Genomic DNA, 26,063 nt, shown 5'->3' with positions numbered 1-26,063 from the left:
ATTTCCTACACCAGCTAAGACCTTTCCGGTCCACACATTGGTTAAACCTTTCCTCTGTTGAGACTGGGCTCAATTCGAGAAGATGTTTGCTCTTCCCAAACTTTTTACCCAGCATTATTCTTTTGCAGAAAGCTTTCTTAGGAAATAGGCAATTCATGTTGTGGATCCAGAATTCCATACCTTAACAAGACCCTCATGCCTTTTGTGGAGGATAATCCCATGTTCAGTTACCCAGTAGATAAAAGATTAAAGGCCCTCTTTAAAACTATTAACTTTGAAATTAGGGGGGGCGTCTTTTGGTTTTCTCAGCTTTATGGGCCCAAAAAAATCTCAGATACCTTGGCAATTTCATGCTCCCAACTTTGTGGGAACATTTCGGGGATTACCCCTTGCTGTTCCAACATAACACTGCACCAGTGCACAAAGCAAGGCAAGGTTGCCAACTTTTAGTACATTTACGAACAGTTTGTAAAATCCATAATTGTTGATTCTGTCCAGGAATGTCCGTTAAGGACATGCAACCTACATGTTCGTACTGGGCATTCAAGCACAGTTGCAAAAAGTACAGATTTTACAAACTATTCGTAAATTTACTGAAAGTTGGCAACCCTGAAGCAAGGTCCAAAAAAAGACATGGATAAGTGAGTTTGGAGTGGAGGATCTTGACTGGCCTGCACAGTCCTGACCTCAACCCCATAGAATATCTTTGGGATGAATTGGAGCAGAGGCTGCGAGCTAAGCCTTTCCGTCCAACATTGGTGCCTGACCTCACAAATGCGCTTTTGGAAGAATAGTCAAACATTCCCATAGACACACTCCTAAACCTCATGGCCAGCCTTCCCAGAAGAGTTGAAGTTGTTATCGCTGCAAAGGGTGGTCCAACTTAATATTGAACCCTACGGACTAAGACTGGGATGCTATTCAAATTCATGTGTGTGTTAAGGCACATGTCCCAATACTTTTGACAATATTGTGTGTCACCAAACGGCACCAAAAAAAGTACCTGTTGTTTTAGGTGGATGCACTATGTGTGGCATATTTTATTGAATAAAAATACTACACTGTTACTGCATTTGTCTACTCCTGTGTGAGCTTTTATTTGCCACAACCTTGATCGATTTATGGTACTGGAAAGAAGGGATGGCTGTGAGCTGACAGTGTTTGAAATGACTCTTACCTGAAACGATATGCAGTGTTTGCTACGCTATTTGTAGCATCCATTTCTGGGGAGTGTCTATTGCATTAGGTGGTGATATTCTGTGATATATATTCATACACTGTGACATTCCTGTCCCACCATTGCTGAGTGATTAGGCATGTAATCTGAATTATAGGGTTCCTTCCTTCTAACCTAACTAGACCTATTAGTATGTCATGGACTTTTCAGCATTGGGCATCTGTTTTCTCAGATTGCAAGGCTGCCACCTGCCACACAATTGTTAGATTATTATAATTACAAGTATTTGTATAATGACTCTGTGTTGTCCCTACTGGATGGATGTTTAATCCTTCTCTGATGCCAGTTTTGGATGTGTGGTACTACAAGCCGCTCTCCGAGACTTGTTTTTGCTGGTGGGCATTGTGTGCTGTATTACCCACCCCTCAGTTGGACTGCTTTTGGACTGTCAGTTGTAATGATTTAAAGAAGCCTGTACAGTACGATCAGGAAAATAGTACTGTATTTGCTGGCGTATAAGACTACCTTTTACACTTAAAAAAACTGGCCAAAAAGCAGGGGTCGTCTTATACGCCGGGTCAGCTGCTCGGATGTCTGCTGGATGCGTGCTAATACTGTATGTAGCTTTGGCAACATACAGTATATACGGCTAAGCCAATCCCGGTGAGCGATGTATTCAAATGAATACAGAGCCTGCTCGGATTGGGGTAACAACCTCTGCCAATCCGAGTGCCTACATACAGTAGCCTGCTCAGATTGGCTTTGAGAGTGAGAGAGGCGTGGGCTGATGATGTTACAGCCTCTGCCAATCTAAGCAGGCTTTGTATTCATTAATAGAATACATCGCTCACCGTGATTGGCTCCATCTCCAGCAAGAATGAAGAAGATTATCGCTCCAGAAAAAAGAAATATGAAGCATCGGAATGGGGGTCGTCTTATACGGTGAGTGCAGGCAAAAAAATCGTAAAAAAATGTAAAATTAGGGGGTCGTCTTATACGCCTGGTCGCCTTATACGCCGGCAAATACGGTATTTTTGACTTAAAATCAGTTTCCTGAAGGCAGTACAGGACACAGAACCCTCATGATCTCTCTATTGCTTGCTATGTATCTGAAGCTAGGGGAATGTCCCTGCAGCCGTGCTGTTTGCCAGTGTCCAGTCACCATTCACCAACTGTTGTCACCCTCTCACCACGATCCTTGGACAGCTCTTTGGTCTTGGCCATGGTGGAGAGATTGGAATCTGATTGATTGCTTCTATAGACAGGTGTATTTTAGACAGGTAACACACTGAGATTAGGAGCACTCCCTTTAAGAGAGTGTTCCTAATCTCAGCTCGTTACCTGTATAGAAGACACCTGGGAGCTAGAAATGTTGCTGATTGATGGGGAATCAAATACTTATTTGACTCATTGAAATGCAAATCAATTTATAACTTTTTTAAATACATTTTTCTGGATATTTTTGTTGTTTTTCACTGTTGTCTCTCACTGTTAAAATAAACCTACTAATACAATTATAGACTGATCATGTCTTTGTCAGTGGGCAAAACTTACAAAATCAGAAGGGGAACTCGCTGTATGTAGTTCTTAGAAACCTAAATTAAATATGTTAGATTGTCAAAAAAAAGCAGTAATCACTATTTAAATATAGTTTGCTGGGTGTTAAAAAAACAAACAAAAAAAAACACTCAAAGTAATGTGTTATCTGTACGCATTTGGTCTTCCCCCATGCTCAGTGTTGCTGTAGTTTCTGCCTTCAGCCAATAGGTGTCACTGGTAGCTCTGGCATTAGTGTGAAAGGCTACAGTATGCTGGGTTATGAATATTTATGTTCACTCTGGCAAACCGCTAGGATGTTTATTGCCAGTGCAAAAAATGGGGTACCCAACTTTTATTATCCAAACTGTTGGCTGCTAGCCCAGTACTATAAGAAAAAAGGGGGAAAGGAGGCTCCCAATGGCTTATATGCAATTTTTTTGTAAATTCATTTATTAATAAATATCAAAAGTATCAAATTATTGTACATAAAAGGATGAAGGAAAATGGATCCAATACATACAAGGACAACATTAAGAGCTCTGGTGTACAATTAATATATGATGTTCACATATATACATATCTATATCTCACAATGACCTTATGTAGTTAACCATTTGGTTGCCACATGCGGGTCCCCTGTTTATTGCCAGTGGAACATGCTGGGGAGAGCATTACTATTTTGTGTTTACCATGTGACACTCTCTTACCCTCTAGCTTTGACCTTGGGGGTGGCATGCTTTCTAGTTGTATGACATTTTAGGCCTGTTGCCTTTATAGGGCTTAACATGTGCTTGCTAATGGAGGCCTGGAGTTGGGTTTTAAGCTGTCCAGCCTGGAAGGAGGGGGGAGTTGCCCAGAATTGAGAATCAGGATTAGGGACTCTGCTAAAAGAAGGAGCTGAATGGAGTTGAATCCTTCAGGGGCCTGGTGATTCTCAAAGGTGAATGTACAGAGAAATTGTCACGGTTGGGGTCAGGCTCTGAGATAAGTAGCTATAGCGGTAGAGATGCCCCGTCCAACCAGCTGGATATGTACATTGCTCATGATAGCGGAGATGTGTTTTGCTGCGTGTTAATATCAGGTTGCGGTCCTCAAGCTTGCCTCATCAGGAGGTGATGAAGCCAGGGTCCAGTGTAGCAGATATAGCAGGTAGGGGGTCAAGTAGAAGCGTAGACAGTTGCAAGCCAAAGGTCAGTAACAAGTGGTTGCAAGTTGGGATCAAATAGAAGCGTAGTCGAGAAACGAGTCATGGTTCCGTACTGAGTGGTAGCAAAGATACAAACTGCAGACAGAAGCGAGATATTTTCTGGAGAGAGTACAATAATCTGCAAACAGGAAGTGCAAAGTCATGCTTAAAATAGGAAGTTTTTGGGAACTTTCAAAACAAACAAAGAAATTGTCCAAGCTGCTGTCCAGCATCCCAGGTGGCTCTGCAAGAAGAGACACCACCAGATGGGAATCTAGAGTATGTAAGTGTTGCCATGGGTATCTGCAGATCTTAACATTCTCTACCTGTGTGTTTGGAACTGTAAATCATAAAAAGGACTAAAGTTACTGGTGTCCAAAATTCCTCAGTCCCCCATTACTAGTTATGAACTCTGCCCTAGGGTAAATGTCAATATAGCTCACCTTTAAATACTTTTTGTTATTAAGTCTGATCATGTCTGGCCATATGTGTGAAAGCCTAAGCACTTGGTCATGTTAGCATTGTTAAAGTGAATATTAGAGCTGAGATTAGCGAATCTCCCCCATCAGCAGAGGCTTCAGATATGCCAGCACAGAAGGGAAACTTGTTTGAGCCCTTGGGTTGCTCTTTCTAATCCTTATCAACAAGACAATTCATGTAGCTCATGATACATTTTAGTTCACTTGTTGTAATGGAATATTAAAAGCAAAGAGAAAGAAAGAAAATACAACAAAATATATAAAATGCTTACAGAATGTTATTTAAATTGACAAATTGACTATTGTTTTTGACCATATGGATGAGTAAATTTGAAAGCACAGGATGCAAAATTTCTCTTGTTTCTTATCTGAACTTTTGACATTTTGTAACATTTAAAACCAGAAAAGAAAGTTCTACACATTGGCATGACAATCAAACAAAATTTTGAAAGGCTTTCAGAAGAAATTCATTGACTCCATGATGTCATCATTGAATGATTTTTCCAAATTTCGTTTGACCATCTGAATGAAAATCTAAAAGTGATCTAAACTGTGCATGGTGTCACTACAGCCTAACATATTGAATTGCTATAATACATTTTTGTATTTAAAATTAATTAAATTAAGTATTGGAACCAGGAGCAGAATAAGGTCCCATAGCATGTACCTTTAAAAACAAGTCAGCAAAGACACATCACATATTTCTATCCTAATAGATTCTATTTTAAAGGGACACTGTCACCTTACCGATTCAGTGTAAAGTGACAGTCTTTGTGTGAAGTCTACCCCACACCCCCCAACCACTTTATACTTACTTCTCCAGTGTTCCACCGCTTTTTTTTTGTCTGCCACTGTAAAATACCTAGCATGTGACCTCCTCTCATAATGCACTTCTTGGGTCTAGCAGAAAATTGCTATGCCTGATCATTGTCATATGATGGAGTGCTGCCAATTTGTCATCACTGCAAAATACCCATTCATGGCAAAGGGACAGTGTCTCTGTAAAGCCCACTACCAACCACGTCATACTTACTGCAAAATAGCCAGTATGTGACCTCCTCTCATGATGCAATGCTTGGGTATAGCAGAAAATTATTAGGCCTGACTATTGTCACGTGCCAAAATGGGTAATGCTACTTTTTCTCTGACACTGAGTGTTTTTGTGGCAGCTGTGAAAAGAAGTGGTGGGGGGAGCACTGGATGCAAGTATAAAGTGGTTTGGGGGGTGGGAGGGCATGTAATAGGTAGGTAATACAAAGATGATGACTTTGCCTTGAGTGATGGTCTTTAGGTAAATTGAGTGAATTTAATTTACTCTTTGCCTGGATTTTAACAGAAGCCATAAAATAAATACAGCCAAAGATGTTTAATATACCAAGATGTAAAGGGAATATACAAAGTACTGGGTCAGTACAACTAATCATAAGAATCGGCTGCTGCTCTGATGATGTTTTTGTAGTCATGACTTAACTTTACTTCTGCTACCCTAAGAGTAAACTGTTGAACATGGTTGGAAGTAGTTTTTCTGTTATCAATATTTTAGCTATCTGATGTTCCAGGACTTTAAGAAGCAGATGTCTAAGCTGGTGATGTGGATAGATAAATTCTGAATTTATCTTAGATCTGTTTGAGTGTTGGCCTTCATGCATTCTTGTTATTTGAGTGCAATAAAAAAAGTGCTACATTTATATGGTTACCAGGGCTGCTTCAATCATGCAGGCCAAGGCAACAGAAATGTATAGTATTTTTATATACATTTTCTTATATTCTTGCTAAAATGTAATATGTCTGTTATGTCAGAACTGAAAAAAAATGGTTATACTGCATATATTTTAAATATGTTAATATGGTATTGTAAGGATTTGTGTTGGGGCTAATGAAAACAGTTCAAGACACCCATACCCTAAAATGGCATGTGTGGCTTTTTTGGTTAGTTTCCAAACCAGACCCAGGTAAACCTTTTATATGCTACCAATGTCGTCAATAATACAGATATACAGTACAGTATATCTGATGAGTTTATAGGAGCTATTGTGGCTTTACCTGGATGTAAAAGCGGTGGATGCACTTATACATAGTGAAGGACTCAAACCACTTGCAGGGTGATCTTTCAACATGCTGGCAACGTTTGTAAAGAAGGATATTTAAGGATTCCTAGTGCAGAAAAATATCTAAATTTAACCCTAGTCATAGGCATTAATGGGGTCATTACTATTTTTTTCTGATTGATCAAAATCTAACAGATTTGATAGTGAATGCCCATACTCTGTTGACTTTTGGGTTAGTGTTTGGTCATGTTATTAGCTGTCCTCAAAAACATTTATCTGTAGAATTAAATGTTAATATATAAGAAAAGGCAATCCTAAGTTTATTCATTAAAAAAAAAAGACAAGATGGCAACCCAAATGGCATCTAAGATTTTACTGGTTGACAATGACACTAGTCATATTTAATTTTTTATTTTTTTTTTTGTATTTTTTTTTTCAAGTTCATGTTGAAACGTGACCTTGATTTGTGCTTCTAATTGTACGCACACAAGTCTACAAGCATCAGCTAGTCAGGTCATTGCGTACTATTCTCCAGCTGATGATGTGTCATTCATGGCATGTGATGGAGAGAGACACAGAAGAGAAGCCAAGTCAAGTTCTTTTGTTCAAACTCTGTAAATGGTTTAGGACAATTAATTTCCAATCATTTCCCAGTAGAGCAGATTTACTTGTATATTAATGAGGCACAGGTGTTAGGCCCCTTGTGTCTGTAAGCCTGGGAGGCATATTTAGGTTGTTTATCTAGTCAGCCATAGGTATTGCAAGGTGCTCAAGCTTGCCTTTTTTTTAACAGTTTATAGAATGAGGATTTTTTTTTATTTTTGATGCTTTTTTATTTAAATTTGCTTGCACCTGTTAAAAATTTAAACCTGCTCATGTAGAAATAAGTATGAGCCGTTCCGGTGGTAAATAGCGCTAACAGTTAAATAATGCCATCCTCTGTTATGTTTAACAGCCCGTCTGCTGTTAAGATAAAGAAGAAGGAGGGGGGGGTTTAATTTAGGCATACATTTTATCGAGGAGCTAATAGTTATTAGCTGGAGTTGCTCTCAATAATTCTGCCCGTTGCGTCTCTCTACAGCGCGCAAACGGAAATACGATCATGCCCGTATTAATATTCATTTTTCTTGTTTATTCAGTGAACTGCAGTACCAACATTTTCGAGAAAATGGAATGGCCTCCATAGGCATTATGAATTTCAGTAGCTGGCATAATTATAGCGATCTACATATTCATTAAATCCTGAGAAGAAATGTGTCCAAAAAAGACAACCATGCGTTTTAAAACTGAGCTTGAATAAAATCAGTGTTAAAAAATGCTACAAATGCTTCTTTCTTTCTTTCTTTTTTTTTTGTACTATAACCACTCATGAAATACAGCATGTTGCTGTCATATGTTACTTAAATATAATATATCTGAGTTTTTATTTTTTTTTGTTTTTACCTTCACAGCAAAGAGTGGGAAGAACTTTTTGTAAACAGCAATTATTTGGCAACGATACGTCTGAAAGGGATTAATGGGCAGCTGAGAAGCAGCAGGTTCCGGAGTGTTTGCTGGAAGGTAAGGAGAAAATATTTATTTATAGTTTGTGGTTTGCAGTGTATCAACATTTTACCTGATGTGCTTGAAGATTATTGGTGCAGTCAGGATTTTCCAGGTGACTAAATCTACTGTTTGAGAAGCTGTTATTATTATGTGCGGGATATTTTAGTAATCACAGAGCTGCTTTTTATTGTGATTTTAGGTGGATTGAAAAAAATTATTATAATTTTTTTTTTAAATTGAATGATCTCTTGTGCATATAGTACCACATTAAAAGTGTAAGTGTTTTTTTCCATCCAAGCTTCAGGATTAGCAATGATCTCTAGCAGTCTCATGTGATGTGTTTCCAGTCTGACTGTCTCCGGAAACATGTCTTCAGCCTTCAACAACTTATGTAGCATGCCTCACATTCTTTGATCATCTTATGCAACATTTCCACAGTCTCTGACAGATTTTTGTAGCATTGCATTTAATGAATATTATATGTGGAGCTTTGGTAAAGTCAAGGGTAACACCTGAAGCTCCATATATCAGGAAAGTTGACCACCGCTGCTCTACAGCATATCATATCTTTTGTAAGTTGTGATAGTTACAACTCTGCATAAAATCTTTTCATTTACATTCTTTAATAACGTAGATCAGGGTTGTCCAACCTTTTGACCCTCCTGGGCCATGCTGAAGAAGAGGAATTGTCTTAGGCCACACACAAATAAAATACACTAGCAATAAGGATAGCCGATGAGCATAAAATGTCAGGCCTATCACAAGTTAACGATCACTGATAAAGATTATGATGTATCTATCTGAGTTATAGGACTTAATTTATTGTAATAAAACAAACCTTTACAACCTCTAAAAAATGTTGATATTAAAAAAAAAAATTGTAAAAACGTGTTTGTAATTAGCTAAAAAACACAGCGTGTCTTTAGCTGGACTTTTATAAGTTTTATCTTCCCAAAAAATGATACCTGAATCTTTACAGTCACACCTTATTCAATTCATCAGTTTTCAGTAACTATTCTCAAGGATGAAGCACACAAATGGGCAAAATTGAACCAAAATATCTGATGAGCACCTTGAGAATTGCTACTACATTCATCAAACTAGATATTGATGCTTAGTTTATCAAAACAGTGTAAAATATTGCACTAGTTTTATGTTGTCCTCATTTACTTTTATAATATAAATATATATATATATTTTCCCCTTAATGCATCCTTAGCATTAAGGGGTTAGGGTAAAGTGTAAGGGTTAAGGCCGTCCATTGTCTTCTTGTCCACTTCTGCCTAGGCTTTGTGCGAGGCAGAAGCACTGACTGGTTACTAAGACAGAGACAGTCAATCGGTGCCACTGCCTCACACAAGGCAGACAGAGATGGTCAAGAGGACAGTGGCCAGAGAGACTTGGTTGGAGCCTTCACCAACTGGTAGATGGGTCTTTCATGCAAAGCAATGAAACCATCAATGCCTAAACACACATTTTTCTCTGTATTTCTAAAGTGAACAGTCTTTGGATTGGGGCATCACGAGAGATTGTTGTAAGTTAACTTTTTTTTCTGTGCGCTAAGAACAAGTATTAAGGCTAGCCATTGGCTTGCCTGGGTTTGTGGGAGGAGCGTGGGGCTTCATATGCTCGCCCTCTTCTCCCAATGCACGTCGGCGCTGCTTCCGGGTCGCAGGGGTCAGCACTCGTCACTTCCGGTTCCAGGGAGCCTCCGTCCGTTCGTAAGCTCCGGACAGCGTGGGCGGTCAAACGCCGTCGGCGGACAGCATTCGGCCGCGTCGGCGGGTGTGTGGGCTTGACCCCCCCTTTTTCCGTGTCTTGCATCCCGGCTGGTGCATCCTCCGTGCGTGCTCCCTCACCTCGCCCTGGTAGGGTCAGGTATGTCTGGGGGGGGGGGACGACTGGCGGTTCAGGGGGGGCTGGTCCAGGCAGTTCCATGGGGTACATGTACTATTCGGCTGGAAACGCCTGAAGTCCTTGCTGGGAGTCATAGTTGCACAATCAGTCTGCTTTCTGAACCGCATACTTTACCTAGTTGGGTCACGGCAGCACGGTGCCTACTCATTTGGCTTCAGGGGGACACAGGTCACGGACCACGGCTTCACTCTGGCTCTACATAGTAGTCTACTGGGGCAGGTTTAGCTTGGGGAATATCGCTGGGGGGCGGCGGTGGTGAGCGGTGTTTCCCTGCAAAGAGTCATGGGTCTTGCTGGGACCTGTAGTCCCACAGTGCACCATCAGTCGGTCCCCTCTGAGCCACGCATACTCACCGCTTAGTCACTCTGGGAGTTGTTAGGGGGAGGGTGTTCACGTTGGGTCACGGCAGCGCGGTGCCACTCCTTTGGCTTCTGGGGGGCACAGGGCATAGCTTCCTTAACACAGCTTCACTCTGGCGCAACACAGTGATGTGCTGGGTTAGGTCTCAAGCATACCGGTATCTGGCTCATCGACAGGCTCCACAGCCGCACGGCAGTTCTGGGCCATGGCCTCTCACATGGCAGGCACAGGTTACTGGGTGCATTCTGCCCAGGGTCACTTTTCCACCGCAGAGCACGTTCACTCTGGGTGGGGGGTGATGGCAGCACGGCGGTCATCGTTTGTTAATTATTCGTGATATTTTTTCACAGGTGGATTCAGCTGTGTCGGTGGCGGCGAGGTGTGTCTATTTTCCTTTGGAGGGGAGTTAGTTAGGTTCACATAATCAGATCCGTCACGTCTTCGGATCAGTACGGGCTGAGTTTTCGTTTTTAATTGATTGTCTGCAATCGACTCGCCTGTGCGTTCATACGTCATACGTTGCATCACACTTACATGCCTATTTCTGCCTACCACGGTCTGTAGGTTCTAAGCCCTGAGTGTGCGTTTTTAATTACCTGTGCAGCGCCACAGGTGCTCGGGCTCGCGCTACATTCACGCAGGGGGTCATGGTCATTAGTTTGTCATGCGCATGTCTTCGATAGTTGCACCATACATTAGGTAGTTGCGGGGTTGTCGGGTGGCGTAGTTGACTTGTTGGTTGTTTTTTCACAGGTCGTGAACATGTCCCACGTGTCAGAGAGTGAGGATCTTGCGTTCATCCCGGCCACGCCATCTAGGGGTTCAGAGCACGGCAGCTCACCATCATTGAGAAACTGGACTGTTCCCAGGCTCATGGCCGAGCTCCGTTCCAGGGGCATTCCTTTCGCGGCCTCAGCCAGAAAGGCAGAGTTATTCAGACTCCTTTTCCCACGCAGTCCATACCGCAGCCATCTACCAGTACCGATCAAGCATCCCTGCTCACCGCTTTGACACAGATCCATACGGTGCTGAACACTCTTTCAACCTCCGTTCAGCTGTTGCAGGATAGGATGGATGTCTTGGAGGCTCGGCCAGCCGGTGTGGTAGTCCCGATTCCGGGGCCGTCGGCTGCCCCGATTCCAGGGCCGTCGGCTGTCCCGATTTCGGGGCCATCAGCTGTCTCGATTCCAGGGCCGTCGGCTGTCCCTGCTGCGGTCACAGAGAGGCCGTCTCCTCTGGCGGTTCCCGCTAGTTTCGGTACGGTACCATCCATCTCCCCTGCCCATTTTATCCCAGCTAACCTGAAGAAGGATATTCTAGAAGGCAAGGACGTTAACTTGGCCTCGCTCCTCATTGCGTCACAAGATGTAGTGGAGAATAAGGCGTATGCATGCGGGGAGGTCTCGGTGGTCCTCAGGACTCGCGATCCCAGGTTGAACCGCAAACTTAGCATCGCAGAGTTCGTCCTGGCCTTCGGGATTTTTAGGGACATCATTTGTGGGGTTAGTCCTGCCAGGAGGGAGGAGTTGGATCTCTATTTACATAAGATCGTAGATTTGGCCCACAAGTATGGCGGTAGCTCGTTTTACGACTATCACAGATCCTTCTCGGCCAAAGTCGCGGCCATGTGGGCTCAGTTCCAGGTGGTGTCATGTTGGAGCGTGATCGATACTGAGCTGTTCTGCAGGCATTTTGCCAGCCAAAAGTCTCCAACATGTGCCACCTGCCAGTCTGCGGCCCACACGGCTAACTGGTGTCCTAATATTGAGCATCTGGGGGCAGTTGGGGCCAGCAGGCCTGGGTCAGGCAGCTCTTCTTCAGGCCCGTCGGGCTTAGTTGACAAGCTTGGCAGGCCTATCCATGTCCTAGGGAAGTCGCAACTGTGTAATAATTACAACTACACGACATGCAACTATAATCAGTGCAGATTGTTGCACGTCTGTGCAATTTGTTTTAGGGCACACCCCAAAACTGCTTGCCCGATCAAGCCTGCAGGGGCTTCCTGACTAGGTGTAGTGAACATTCCACGGCTGGATTTTTGGTTGGCGCATCACCCTTCGCAAGCGCTCAGGCGATTTTTGGTGGAAGGGTTTGAGGAGGGCTTTCATACTGGCCTCATTTCTCTTCCGTCGCAGTCGCATGAGTGCGGTAATTTGTTATCTGCTACCACTAACCCTGAATTGGTGGATGAGTTGCTAGGGGTGGAGTTGGCCAAGGGTTTCATCATTGGGCCGTTTTTGTTCCCACCATTTGCCATGTGGAGGGTGAGTCCTGTTGGGGTGGTGAAGGGGAAATTTTCGAATAAATATCGTTTGGTGTATGATCTGTCTGCTCCTCATTCATCACCCATACCCAGTTTGAACTCCCTCATCCCTTCGGGGGAATTTGCATTGAAATACGCTTCCGTGGACTCTGCCATCCAGCACATATTACAGTTGGGTGTGGGAGCTTGGTTGTCCAAGGCGGATGTGTCCGATGCCTTCAAGCTCCTCCCTATCATGCCGTCTTTGTGGCAGTGGTACGGCATGAAGTGGCGGGGGCAGTTTTTCTTTGCAACCAAGCTGACATTTGGATCCAAAAGTAGCCCGTGGCTGTTTGACACATTTGCCTCTGCACTCAACTGGGTGTTGGCTGAGCGGTTGGGGTGTGGTAAGGTTTTGCACTATTTGGATGACTTCTTGGTACTGGAGAGCCCGGCTCAGGCGCCCAGGGATCTTGCCACACTTACCGATCTGTTCAGGGATCTGAATGTCCCCTTGGCTGCCCACAAAATGGAGGGTCCAGCTACCACAGTCACCTTCCTTGGGATCACGTTAGATACGGTACGAATGGTTGCTAGCTTGCCACAGGACAAGCTGGTCAGGATTCGTGGGGTCATCCATGGCTTTGTGAGATCTCCAGTATGTTCTAAGAGGGAGTTGCAGTCTCTCTTAGGCATGCTGAATTTCGCCATGCGTATTATCCCACAGGGTAGGTCGTTTGTGTCTCGCCTGTTGGCTCTCCTGCCGCTCTTTCAGGAGGCCGACTCGAGAGTGCGGTTGGAGGCCGATGCTAGGGCAGACCTGCTCATGTGGGATTTGTTCTTGAGGGACTGGAATGGGGTGTCCTTGTTCATCCGACTCCCCACCCCAGCCTCCCCCAGGGTGTTTTCTGATGCCGCTGCATCAGTGGGTTTTGCGGCCATTTATGGGCGGCAGTGGCTCGCTGGGCCCTGGCCTCCGGAAGTGGCGGGGATTCCGGGATTTTCCCGAACGTCCGCTTTATTCGAAATTATCCCCATTGTGGCCGCAGCATATACCTGGGGGCCCTCGTGGTCTGGCCATACGGTCGTGTTTTTTACCGACAATATTGCCACCGCGGCTATCATTAACAAGGGGAGGTCAGGTTCCCTTGCTATCATGGCGTTTATGCGCAGGCTGACCTGGTTGGGGCTCAGATTTAATTTTGACTTTCGGGGGGAGTTTATCAACGGGGTGGACAATGGGGCGGCAGATGCATTATCCAGGTCTGATTTCCCTCGTTTCTTTCGGCAGCATCCGGAGGCGGATCGGAGGGGCTTGCCGGTGCCGCTATTTGCCCAGCTGAGGTTGGACTGAGAACCTTCGGGTGTCGGGCAGCAGAACTTATTCATGGGTCTTTGGCCAGTAACACACGCAGGGCCTATGAGACGGCTTGGAGGTGTTTTTGCAAATTTACGTCCCTTCATCCTTGCGCCAGAGGTCATGATATCAGTTACATGTTGGCCTTCATGGCTTTTTGTCATGATGGTCTAGGTCTGTCGCATAGTACCATCACGGTGTACTTAGCAGGTATCCAGCATTATTTTTCCCTGGCTCAACCTGCATCGCCGTCCATTTTTGCGGCTTATCCCATCAGGGCAATGCTCAGGGGTATCCAGAAGGCGCAGGGAAGACCGGTGGTGACACGTCTGCCCATCTCAGGGTCCATGGTGCGGGGGTTGGCGGATTTACTGGCCCTGTCACCGTTCGGGGTGGGTCCCAGTTTGGTCTTGGAGGCAGCAGTATTCCTCTGCTTCTTCGGATTCCTCAGGCCTGGGGAGGTTGCCAGAGCAGGACCCGACTCCCCGGCGCTCCGCAAAGGGGATCTCATCAGGTGGCCGGATCATTTCTCTTTGCAGCTACCCAATAACAAGACTAGGCAGGTGGGGCAGGGGTTCGTGGTAAAGTTTTATAGCTCCAACATGGCCTGGTGTCCGGTGAAGGTTTTGGACCGGCTTGTGGGTTTATTGGCCGCAGCTCTGCCTGAGAGCCCCTTGCTTCCCTTTCCTACCTTGGCCCTCTCCTCATCCCAGTTCATTTCCCATATAAGGATTCTGGTTGGGAGGTTGGGGTTTAACCCGAATAGGTTCTCAGGACATTCTTTTAGAATCGGTGCTGCTTCTGCAGCTTCCAGACAGGGGGTCCCGGCTCATGTCATCAAGTACATGGGCCGCTGGCGGTCCTCGTGCTTCCAGCGTTACATTCCAGATCCCCACGCAGAGGTTAGGCAGGCTTTTGAGCTGTTATTGGTTTAAGCATGTATCTGTTTCAAGTTGCCATTAAACTATTACTGTACCTAAATTGGTGTCCTTTTGCCCTCTTTTAGGCGTACCCTCACGGGCGACCACGGCACACCTCAGGTCGCTAGGGTTGGGGTAGGCGTTGATTACTATCCAGTATTCAGGCTCCGATCACAAGTATTAAGGCTAGCCATTGGCTTGCCTGGGTTTGTGGGAGGAGCGTGGGGCTTCATATGCTCGCCCTCTTCTCCCAATGCACGTCGGCGCTGCTTCCGGGTGCCCACCCACCCAGTCCCTCTTTTTTAAATTACTTCTACATAGGGTTGGGGTAGGCGTTGATTACTATCCAGTATTCAGGCTCCGATCACAACTGTACCAGTTCAACAATTGTTTGCTGTACGTCCTAGTGGTGACTGACGTTCTAGTACAGAAAATTTCTGAAATGACCCTATAATTTTGGATTGCCTATCACTTTCCTATTTTTTTTTTGGGGGGGGGGGGGGGTTGTAAATATTTATTTAGCAAAAAGTTACATCATACAAACATTTGCAAGAAAATTGTATGATAGAGTTACAGAGGCATCGCCCTCCTTATTGAAGACAATGGTCATCAGTTCCAACAGTGAGGATGAATCTCTCAGTAGAGACAGCAAAAATCTGACACATTTTTTCCTCACTACTTATCTTTAAAAAAATATGTTGGTATTTCATACACTTTTATTTTATCTAACTGGGAAGTTTAAAATGATTCATACTACTGTGGGAAATAAAGCTGGGTTTATATTTCAAGGTTTACTGGTTCTTTAACATGTTGATGCCAAAACACATTACAAACCGCCTAAGCCAAACCACTTTGTGTCATAGTTAATAACACTTCTGGATATCCTGCATCCCAGACATGCTGACAAGGGACAGTGTGTGTCTTCTCATTATGATCATCTTCTTAAATAAATGATCTTGTAAACACACAATTATTTTTCATTCCATATATCTTTTTTTCCAAGTGCTTCAAAGCTGTATTTGAGATGCATGACATACTTCTTTTAACCACTTCTTTACTGGGCACTTAAATCCCCCTCCTGCCCAGACCAATTTTCAGCACTGACGCACTTTGAATGACAATTGCACGGTTATGCTACACTGTACCCAAATGATATGCGCTGATGAGGCGGCACTGATAGGCTGCACTGATGGGCACCGATAAGGTGGCACTGATGGGTACATATAAGATGGCACTGATGGGCACAGATAGGGTGGCACTGATGGGGGCACTTATGGGTGGCACTGATGGGGGCACTGATGGGTGGCATTGATGGGCACTGGTAGGTAAAACTGATGGGCACTGGTAGGTGACACTGGGCGGCACTGGTAGGTGACACTGGGCGGCACTGGTAGGTGACACTGGGCGGCACTGGTAGCTGACACTGGGCGGCACTGGTAGGTGACACTGATGGGTGGCACTGGTAGGTGACACTGATGGGTGGCACTGTAGGTGGAACTGTGGGCACTGATGATAGGTGGTGCTGGTGGTCACTGGTAGGTTGCTCTCCTTCATCAGGACCGATGTCCCTCTGACAGCCGCCGGTGATCGGCTATTTTTTTTAAGCGTGAGGAGAAAAAATACCCGAATTCCGGCTCTGTTTACATCACATGATCAGCTGTCATTGGCTGTCAGCTGATCGCGTGGTAAGGGGTCAGGTTCGACCCCTTACTCTGATCTGTGATCAGCCGAGTCTCATAGACTTGCTGATCACAGAGCATGCTGAGCAGCAATTCAGGTTCCCGCTGCAGCCGTCTTTGGGCTATAGCGCGGATCTGTAGTGGTTAAGGCATCTTTAAAGGTTTATTGTCTCTTTAATTCAAGTTTAAGGTTTTTCCTTTATGTTTGTGTTTGGTTTGTAGTTGTACAAAATGATTTCCAGTCAAAAGAGATTGCTGCATTGTTTGCGTCCATCAGACTGCTTGTGTGTGTATTATGTCTAGGTACACACTGCGACAAGGGCATTTGCATTTACAGCTGCTTTTAATTTACTCACATTATGGCTTCTAATTGTATCTCATTTGGAAAGACAGTCCTTCTTTTGCTTCTTTTACATTGGCAGCAATGCTTACCACCCTCTGAAAAGTGAACTGTGGTGGAACACTTTTCAGATGGTGGTATAGCAGTGGCTGGCAGGCATTTAGGAGACATTCCTGCCAGCTACTGAACATCTGTTTGACAGGCATTGCCACATGCCAAACTCTGTAGCTGATGCCACAGCAGACAAACAGAAGGTAGAAACACTGCACACCAGAGCCCAGCCACTATCAGAAAGGTGAAGATACGGCTTCAGCCTAAGCTCGTCCTGACTACACGCCTTTGACATGTTTCACTCCACCCATTGAGTTTAATCATAGAGATAATATGATTAACCCCCATGGGTGGGGTGAAACATGTCAAAGGACTGTAGTCAGAAGGAGCATATGCTGAAGCCGTATCTTCACCTTTCCTTATAACAGTTTCGCTCCGTTGTGCGGCAGTTCCACTTCCTGTTTTATAATTTACTTCTGCTAGCCTGGATGAGCTTGTTTCAACGGCACCATGTGTTTTGTGCTGGGGACTGCTGGAAGAGGCTTTGTGGTGCTTTGAGTGGCACTCAAGTTCTTTGCATATGGGTCACAATGTATACAGCCCTATTAGACTGTAATGTTAACATTTGGGTGGGCAGGAACACCAGGGAATGTACACAAAGGAAGCAATACAAAGAGAACAGAATACTTTTTAATACACGTACATGGTACAACAGTCACATATCAGAAATAAGAAATGCTGGGTTTACATATTCTTTAAGCTTTACAAATTACTACTAAAAGCTGGTTGGTTGTAATGCACATCTGCTCCAGATTCTGTCTGCTCAAGTCTTGGTAAATTCCACTCTTTTTGTGTGTTTTTTCTCCTCAGATTCCCTGTGTTAGCACTGGTGTAGAGATTTGTATAAATAAATGTGCTGTTTAACAGCCAGAGTAATTTACATAATTCTAAACATTTCATCTATACTTTAGATCACTAGATTGTTTCAATTTAAAGCATAAGTTAACTTGTTACATGTTAAGTTAAATGTTACATGTTCCAGCTCCTGCACCCTCCCCCCCCCCGCCCAGCCTCTCCCTGCACATTTTCCTGTGAATGAATGAACTACAAGAACCATCTTCCACTGTGGCAGATAGACTTGTGGTTTCAATGGGCTGCAGGGGTGCTGATGAGCGCTTACTTAGTTAACTAACCAGTCTTCTGGCTTTCAAACAGCCCACACAGAGGTACGGGCTGAAAGCCAGAGGACATGTCTGCAGGAGCTTACTTTGTACCCGTGATCTACTAATCGTAGAAACAATGCTTTCCAGGATCCTGCAGGAAAAAATTATAAATGCACTTTTTTTTCTGCAAAAATATGTGCATTTACATTGTATAATTTTTTTCTGTAAAGATTAAAGGGGTTGTAAAGGAAATTAATTTTTTTTCCCTAAATAGCTTTCTTTACCTTAGTGCAGTCCTCCTTCACTTACCTCATCCTTCGATTTTGCTTTTAAATGTCCTTATTTCTTCTGAAAAATGCTCACTTCCTGTTCTTCTGTCTGTAACTCCACACTGTAATGCAAGGCTTTCTCTGTGGTGTAGAGAAAGGCTCTTGAGCGGGAAGGGGGCGAGGAGGCAAGTCAGGACACTCTCTACTTTGCAGATAGAGAAAGGAGCTGTGTGTTAGTGGGCATCCTGACCCTCCTGCTCGCCCCCTCCCCCCTCAAGAGGCTTTCTTCACACCAGGGAGAAAACCTCGCATTACGGTGTTGAGTTACAGACAGAAGAACAGGAATTGAGGATTTCTCAGAAGAAATAAGGACATTTAAAAGCAAAATCGAAGGATGAGGTAAGTGAAGGAGGACGGCACTAAGGTAAAGGAAGCTATTTGGGGGGAAAAAATCCTTTACAACCCCTTTAACTTAGCCTTTAAAAAATATTATAAAAGTAGAGGTAAAAAAAAAAAGCCTCTGTTCTACTATTCCACTGTACTATATGGGACCCCGGAAAGGGAAGTGAAGGGGATAAAATAGATATCCTATAGAGACAGGCTGGAAATCATTAGTTTAGGAGAGGATGAACGGGTCGATCAGCTGCATCCAATATTTTTAATAAAAACACATTAATATGTGTTCTGTTTAGGCAGACAATTCAAACAATTGGGCTAGCCACACAGGAAAACACCCAAAAAATGTATATTTTTTATTTTTGACAAAACATGTACATGTACGGTAGTGTGTTACTGTGGGTTGCAGTTTGCTGCAAAACATGTATGTGAGAGCTGTGTGGGCTTTGGGTGCCATTCTTCAGTGGAAAGTGTGAACCCAGTCTTAATGACAAGGTCATCTTTACACTTTAATTCGTCATGGTCTGAATGATCAAATAGTGTGTGCAAGCATGGAAATACGAGGTGTGGAAAAAGTTTTGTGAATGGTTCAATATCTCAACAGCAACATGGGCCAGGTGCGTGCTCATGCACATGGCTATCCAGAGACACATCAAGAAGCGACACCTAGCGTGGAGTACACATGACTGTCAGGGTAAACCAGCTGTGGGCAGTCGAACATACAGTACAGTAGGTGACCGCGATATTGTGTCAAGCTGCTTTTATCAGAGAGATTGACCACCTACGAGCCTCATCGCGGGAGCCAGCGCAGAGCTGGCTCGCCGGGAAGGGAAAAAAGCCGACATACGTCCGACTTGCAATGAACTGGGATCCGACTTGGATTCCCGCCAATTCCAGACACTGTGTTTGGTATGAACCATGAGGGGGAACTCCACGCCAAATTTTAATTAAAAAAACAGCATAGATTCCCCTCCAGGAGCATACCAGGCCCTTATACCAGGCCCTTATGTAAGGAGAACCCCCCTATGCCAAAAACACGGTGTGGGGGATCCCCCAAAATCCATACCAGACCCTTATCCGAGCACACCACCTGGCGGGTCAGGAAAGGAGTGTGGATGAGCAATCGCCCCCCCTCCTGAGCCGTACCAGGCCGCATGCCCTCAACATGGGGGAGTGGGTGCTTTGGGGCAGGGGGACAGTTTCCAGAAGCTTTATGAACATTGCCAAAAGTGTGTTGTGAAGGATGGCAATTATTTTGAAGGCCAATTTTGTTTGTTTTTTGATACACACCTAGTACAGTACTTGCTCATTATGTCAAGCTTTGCCCATGGTATGTCCTCTTACAGGGAGGCAAGGTCTACACTCGCCCTCGTCGCTTCCCTGGCCGCCAGCGTTGTCTTCTTCTGGTCTTCTCTCTCCAGCCATTTAGCGACAACTGTACATGCGCATCAAAATTACATTGTTCAAACTTCAATCTAGGCAGTATTCACAAAGACAAATTCTGATACCAGATGTTTTTTTCCACTTTATTATCCAATCTTCAAACCACAGCTGAACTGCAGGAATGAGGATTTTTTTTTTTTAAACTGTGTCAAAAACATATTGGTAGTATCCATACTATGGGAAGCAACAGCTAGATAGAACATGTATGATATTTAAAACTAGTCTGCTATACTTACCTCTGCTCTAGTAATTTGACTTTCACAAGCATCCTCACTAGCGCCAACATCTTTGCCCGGTCTTCTGTGTTCAACAGCTTTGTATATCTTGATTGGCTGGCCTGTAACAATGTAACTCTTGCACATGCGCATGACAGTTGATTCATCCCAGTAGCAAATCATACCAACAGTGTACTCTGAGCTGGGCATGCATGGCTCAATACACAATACTAAAAAGACTGCTGCTAGCTACAACAAAAGAGAAGTTTATTAATGAAGAGGCATGGTGGCTGGTTTACCAAGACAAATAGACTGTTCACTTTGCAAGGGAAGTTGCACTGTGCATGGAATTTTCCCCAAAGTGAAAGGCGTAAATCTCCCCCGACTGCATTTTGTTTCTATTATTATTTCATTCCCCTTGCATGTCATCGGGTATTCTTTGCACAGTAAAATTTCACCACTTTCTGGGGGAAATTCCCATGCAAAGTGCAACTTCCCTTGCAATGTTAACAACCTATTTTTCTTTAGTAAACCAACCCTATAATGTTTCTCTTCTACAATAATAATCCTTCCTAACATTTAATTAGATAAAGCGCTGGGTATCATAAAATTCCCATTTTCTTAAAAAAAATCCTTTGTTACATCAAAGTGCTGCTCCTACGACCTCTTTGCAGCCACTTCCTTTCTACATGCACTTCAGCAGTTTATAAATATGCCCTGAAATGTCTACTATAATTATTATTTTATATTTGCTGCATAAATGATTAGCTATTGTGGTAAGACACCTGGCTCCTATGGAAGAATTAGCTTATTTAATAAGAGAAGCGAAACACGGCACAGCAAAGGCCATAAATAATGAAGCACACAGTCCTTTAGCCAGATGAAAAAATGGATTAATCACCTTATTCTCTGAACGCTAATATTTCTTTATGTAAATTTATTATTCAAAAATACCTAACCCTGCAAAACAGATCAGAAGAAAGCAGTAAAACATTCTGCCTGCCATAATTGACTATAGGAAATGTTTAATGAAGAGTTATTTTAGGAGTCCAATACATATTGATAAAATTATACATTAATCCTATTAAAATTAGTAGCATTTCATGTAACAGGAACACCCCCCCCCCCCCCCATATCACTGTACCGAGAACTTTTATAAATGTATAATTTTAAGCGGATCTTCTGAGCACCACAAACCAAACACACTATTTCATTTGTTTTTTAATATTCAAAGCAAACTCCCCCATCCATCTATGTCTCTAAGCTTTATTTTGTTGAGAAATCACTTTGATAAACACCCCCTAGCATTTGTGGTCGTGGCCATCTTGAGTAAGGGCAAATGATTCATGTAGGATTTTCTTCCTGCAATCCATCTGCCCTTAGCTTAAAGTCATTGTAAGGTTTAATTTTTTTTTTAAATATCAAACATGTCATACTTCCCTCCACTGTGCAGTTAGTTTTGCACAGAATGGCCCCCGATCCTCTACTTCTGGGGTCCCTCAGCGGGTCTCGCGGCTCCTTCACTTATCAGATAACCCCCTAGGAGAAGCGCTCTCCCGGGGGTTTACCTTACGAGCGTGCTCCTGTGTCAAGCATTTGTGTCCCTAGACACGAATGCCGGACTTGACCCCGCCCCCCAGTGCCTGCATCGGGAGCCAATGGCTTCACTGCTATCTGTCTATCCAATCAAGAGCCGGGACCCCATGTAGAGAGGGACAGCGCATCTTCGCCGAGTGAATGAAGGAGCTCAGGTAAGTAGAACAGGGGGGATGGGGGGTTGTTTACTGCCAGAAGAAAAAACACAATGGTTTACAACCCCTTTAGGCATGCATGCAGGAGAGTGTGCTTAGCTGAAAAAAAAAACTGCCTCTTCTCCTCCCCTCCTGAAGACTCCTGGGAAGTATGACATTATTTGCCTAGGTTAGAAACCAGGAAGTCACTGAAGAAATGTAAAAAAAAAAAAAGTTTAAAACCAGTAAATATGATAAACTTTCCTATCTATTTACTAATTTTAGCAGCACGAGGATTGAAAATGATCAATGTTGATTGAGAGAGTAAAGTTCCACTTTAAAGTTGACCTTTATCTATATCTTAATGACTTCATAGTTTTGAGCTGTGCCATCATTCATATAAGCTGTATAGCAGAGGTACTGAATTTAGATTTACAGAGGTCCGACCAGTAATATTTTCCTCCAGCAGAGGTCCAAACTGCATTTTTGCTTTCTCCTCCTACAGTATATCACAATCCGTTACATGAGTGTCCTCAGCCCCTCCAGATATCACGCCCCCCCCCCACTTCACATCAGTTTCCCCTTCACAGTAGTGTTCTCAGGCCCCCTGCACATTACCCACCCTTTACAATACACATATTTTATTCACGGCAGTCCTCATCTCCCCTTCAAATAATCATCCCCTCCCCCACAGTACTGTCTTCTGCCACCTTCACATCCCTCCCCCACAGTACTGTCCTCTGCCCCCTTTACATCCCTCCCCTGCAGTACTGTCCTATGCCCCCTTTACATCCCTCCCCCGCAGTACTGTCCTATGCACCCTTCACATCCCTCCCCACAGTACTGTCCTCTGCCCCCTTTACATCCCTCCCCCGCAGTACTGTCCTATGCCCCTTCACATCCCTCCCCCACAGTACTGTCCTCTGGCCCCTTCACATCCCTCCCCCACAGTACTGCCCTCTGCCCCTTCACATTCCTTCCCCCAAAGTACTGTCCTCTGCCCCTTCACATTCCTCCCCCCAAAGTGCTGTCCTCTGCCCCTTCACATTCCTCCCCCCAAAGTACTGTCCTCTGCCCCCTTCACATCCCTCCCCCACAGTACTGTTTTCTGCCCCTTCCCATCCCTCCCCCACAGTGCTGCCCTCTGCCACCTTCACATTCCTCCCCACAGACACATCTGAGTGTCCACAGTCCCCCCCCCCCACTTTATATCAGTTTCCCCTTCACAATAGTGTTCTCTGTCGACTTCACATTCCTCCCCCACAGTACTATCCTGTGCTGCCTTCACATTCCTCCCCCACAGTGCTGTCCTCTGCCACCTTCACCCTCCCCCACCTCTACATCTGCACTGGTGTTCAATATGCCCTATGCAGAATAAATCGTTGTGAAAGTCTATGAGACGCGGATACCGATACTACAGGGATGGATTCTAAGGCTCTATCCCACTGGTTCTGATCTATATCCCCTATAACTTCTACCCATTTATTATGGCATCTCAGAGTGGTATGATCCTGCACCGTAGATAGCAGTTTCATATAGATTTTTGATATTAATCCTCTCCGGTTATCCGTTCCAAGGACTTCCTCCATCAGGGCTGATGACCCTATTGTTAGTGATTGTGTTATTTGTTGTGCCTGCAAAGCGTGTTGAATTTGGAGGTATTGATAAAACCCCCTTCGGTTTAACTGGAATTCCTGGCACAGCTGTTCATATGTTTTTAATACCTCCCCCTCATACAGTTGTGCAAAAAAATAAATCCCTTTTTCTTTCCATGAGGTAAAGCCCCTTAGTTCCTGTAGTTCCGGGTATCTCGGGTTATGCCATATCGGTGTGTAAGGCAACAAACCAGTTATCCCCAAAGCTTTCCGTGTCTCCCCCCATACCCTTTTAAGAAGAATACCTATCGGAGCAGAGTGTGGTATACTGGGCAAATCAATTTCCAAATGTGATACTGCCTTTAATGTGGGGGCAGATATAGTCACCAATTTGCATATAGGGTCCTCACTCATTTCCCACCCCCAGCCCGCCAACTGTTGAAGCTGGGAGGCCAGAAAATACATTTTAGGGTGGGGGACTGCCAGACCTCCTCTGTCTTTTCTATACTGATGGGTAGCTAAACTTATCTTGACTACCTTCTTCTTCCAAATTATATCCCTCATTAGTGTGTCAATTTGTTTAAACCATTTGTTTATGATCCATATAGGTGAATTGTGAAAAACGTATAGAAGCTGTGGTGCCAATACCATTTTTCTGTTCAAATTTTTTATTGCAAAAATAAAGAGTACAGAGTAAAAAGAAAATAAACACTTTCCGCTTAAAACAATTGCGGAGATACAATGGTATATGGTAGTATTATTGTGTACATACAGTACCGGGAGAACCTCCCGGAATTACGTAACAAAGGATTAAGTGCAACCCAGTGAGAGGAGGTGCTATACTAGGGTTATGTGGGAACATGATGGTTAAAGACAAATAAACCTAGGATAACAAAGCACACGTTTCTATACCATAAGGTGACATAGAACAATAATCCGTACTCAACACATTTAAGGGTAGAGAACTGAAGGCTAATGGGGGGTCACGGGTAACCGTATCACCCTAGTGCATAAGACGGTAGTTTTCAACATAAGGGGGGGAGCCCAGGAAAACCAGGGCAGGGAAGGGGAGACGTAGAAACGGGAGATGAAAGAAAAGAGGGTGAAAGGAGGAAAAAGAAAAGAAAGAAAGCGTGTGTCGGCGCGGGCGGGTGCACCCCCAGTGGGCCATTGTGTCAGTTAATGAGAACATCACGACAATCATGGGATAGGGAAGGTGGCTACAAAGTCAGGAGGGAGAAAAAATTCCACCCATGGAGACCATATTTTATCATGCTGTGGGATCCGGTCCAGAACAATTGCTTCGGTCTTGCTGTGGATCATTGCTTGGGTCACTCTGTGTTTAACTTCGGCTATATGTAGTTTGGAGGTTTTCAAGGCCTTGGCTATTGTTTGTTTAGCAGCAGTGGTCAGTTGTAATAGGAGGCGAATTTGGGCTCTGGTATAATCACCATTGATGTGGTTCAATAAGGCCAAAGCTGGGTCAGGGAGGAGGGTGTCGTGTAAAAGGGTGGAGGCCATAAGGAATATCAGCTTCCAGAACTGTTGTGCAATGGGGCATGACCACCAGATATGTTCATGGGTACCCCTTTCTCCACAACCTCGGAAACATACTGGAGAATACAAAGGTGAAAATTTAGCTATCCTAGCCAGGACCAGGTACCACCGCATGAGGACTTTATAGTTGGCTTCCATGGCCACCACATTCTGTGTGGAGGACTTAGTGCGGGCCCAGATATTTGCCCAGTCCTCTGGTTCCAGAGCTATTTGTAGGTCCTTGGACCACTGTGCAGCATATAGAGGGAGTTCAGAGGGCGGGGTCGTAAGATGACTGTAGATCCGTGAGATAATGCCGGGAGCATGTGGATCTGAGTTACATATATTCTCATAGAAGGACATACCATCAAATGAGGAACAAGCACCCACCACTGTACGAGTGAAGTGGGATATTTGGAGGTAGTGGAAGTATTCGACAGAGGGTAACTGAACTTGGGACTGGAGCTCTGAAAAAGTTTTCAAAGCGGTTTTATTCATTATATCGCTTATCCGACATATTCCCGTTTGGGACCAAAACCGGAAGGATTCCGGTTCTACAAAAGCAGGATAAAAAAGTGGGTGGCCAAAAAACGAAAGTAAAGGGGCATGGGCGGAAACTAAATGGAAAGGGGAACGTAAAGAGTCCCAAAGTCTGAGCGAGTGACGCGTGACCGGGTTTGTGATGGAGGTGCGGGCCGATGATGGTAACCATAGCAAATTATGGACCAATAGGGGAAAAATATTGATGGCTTCCAAACCGACCCATATGGGGATTTCAGTGGATGCATGAAGCAAAGTGATTTGGGCTAGCTGGGAAGCCTGATAATAACGAAGAAAATTGGGAATCCCAAGTCCCCCGCTAAGCCTGTTGCGGAG

At 44.3% G+C, this 26,063-nt stretch overlaps 1 protein-coding gene across 5 annotated transcripts in view; it reads left to right on the top strand.

The window, feature by feature from the left end:
• The window catches only part of TBC1D5 (TBC1 domain family member 5), a 723,038-nt gene that overhangs the window by 386,449 nt on the left and 310,526 nt on the right, over positions 1-26,063 (top strand). For all 5 annotated transcript variants that reach the window (XM_040352961.1, XM_040352959.1, XM_040352957.1 and 2 more), the window contains one exon: positions 7,881-7,989. In XM_040352961.1, the coding sequence (XP_040208895.1) occupies positions 7,881-7,989 (109 nt within the window). The remainder of the gene's footprint in view (positions 1-7,880; positions 7,990-26,063) is intronic.

Source organism: Rana temporaria, chromosome 5 (assembly GCF_905171775.1).
Source record: "Rana temporaria chromosome 5, aRanTem1.1, whole genome shotgun sequence".
Classification (NCBI taxonomy): domain Eukaryota; kingdom Metazoa; phylum Chordata; class Amphibia; order Anura; family Ranidae; genus Rana; species Rana temporaria.
The sequence above is the reverse complement of the archived record's forward strand: the minus strand, read 5'-3'. Positions and strand labels throughout refer to the sequence as shown.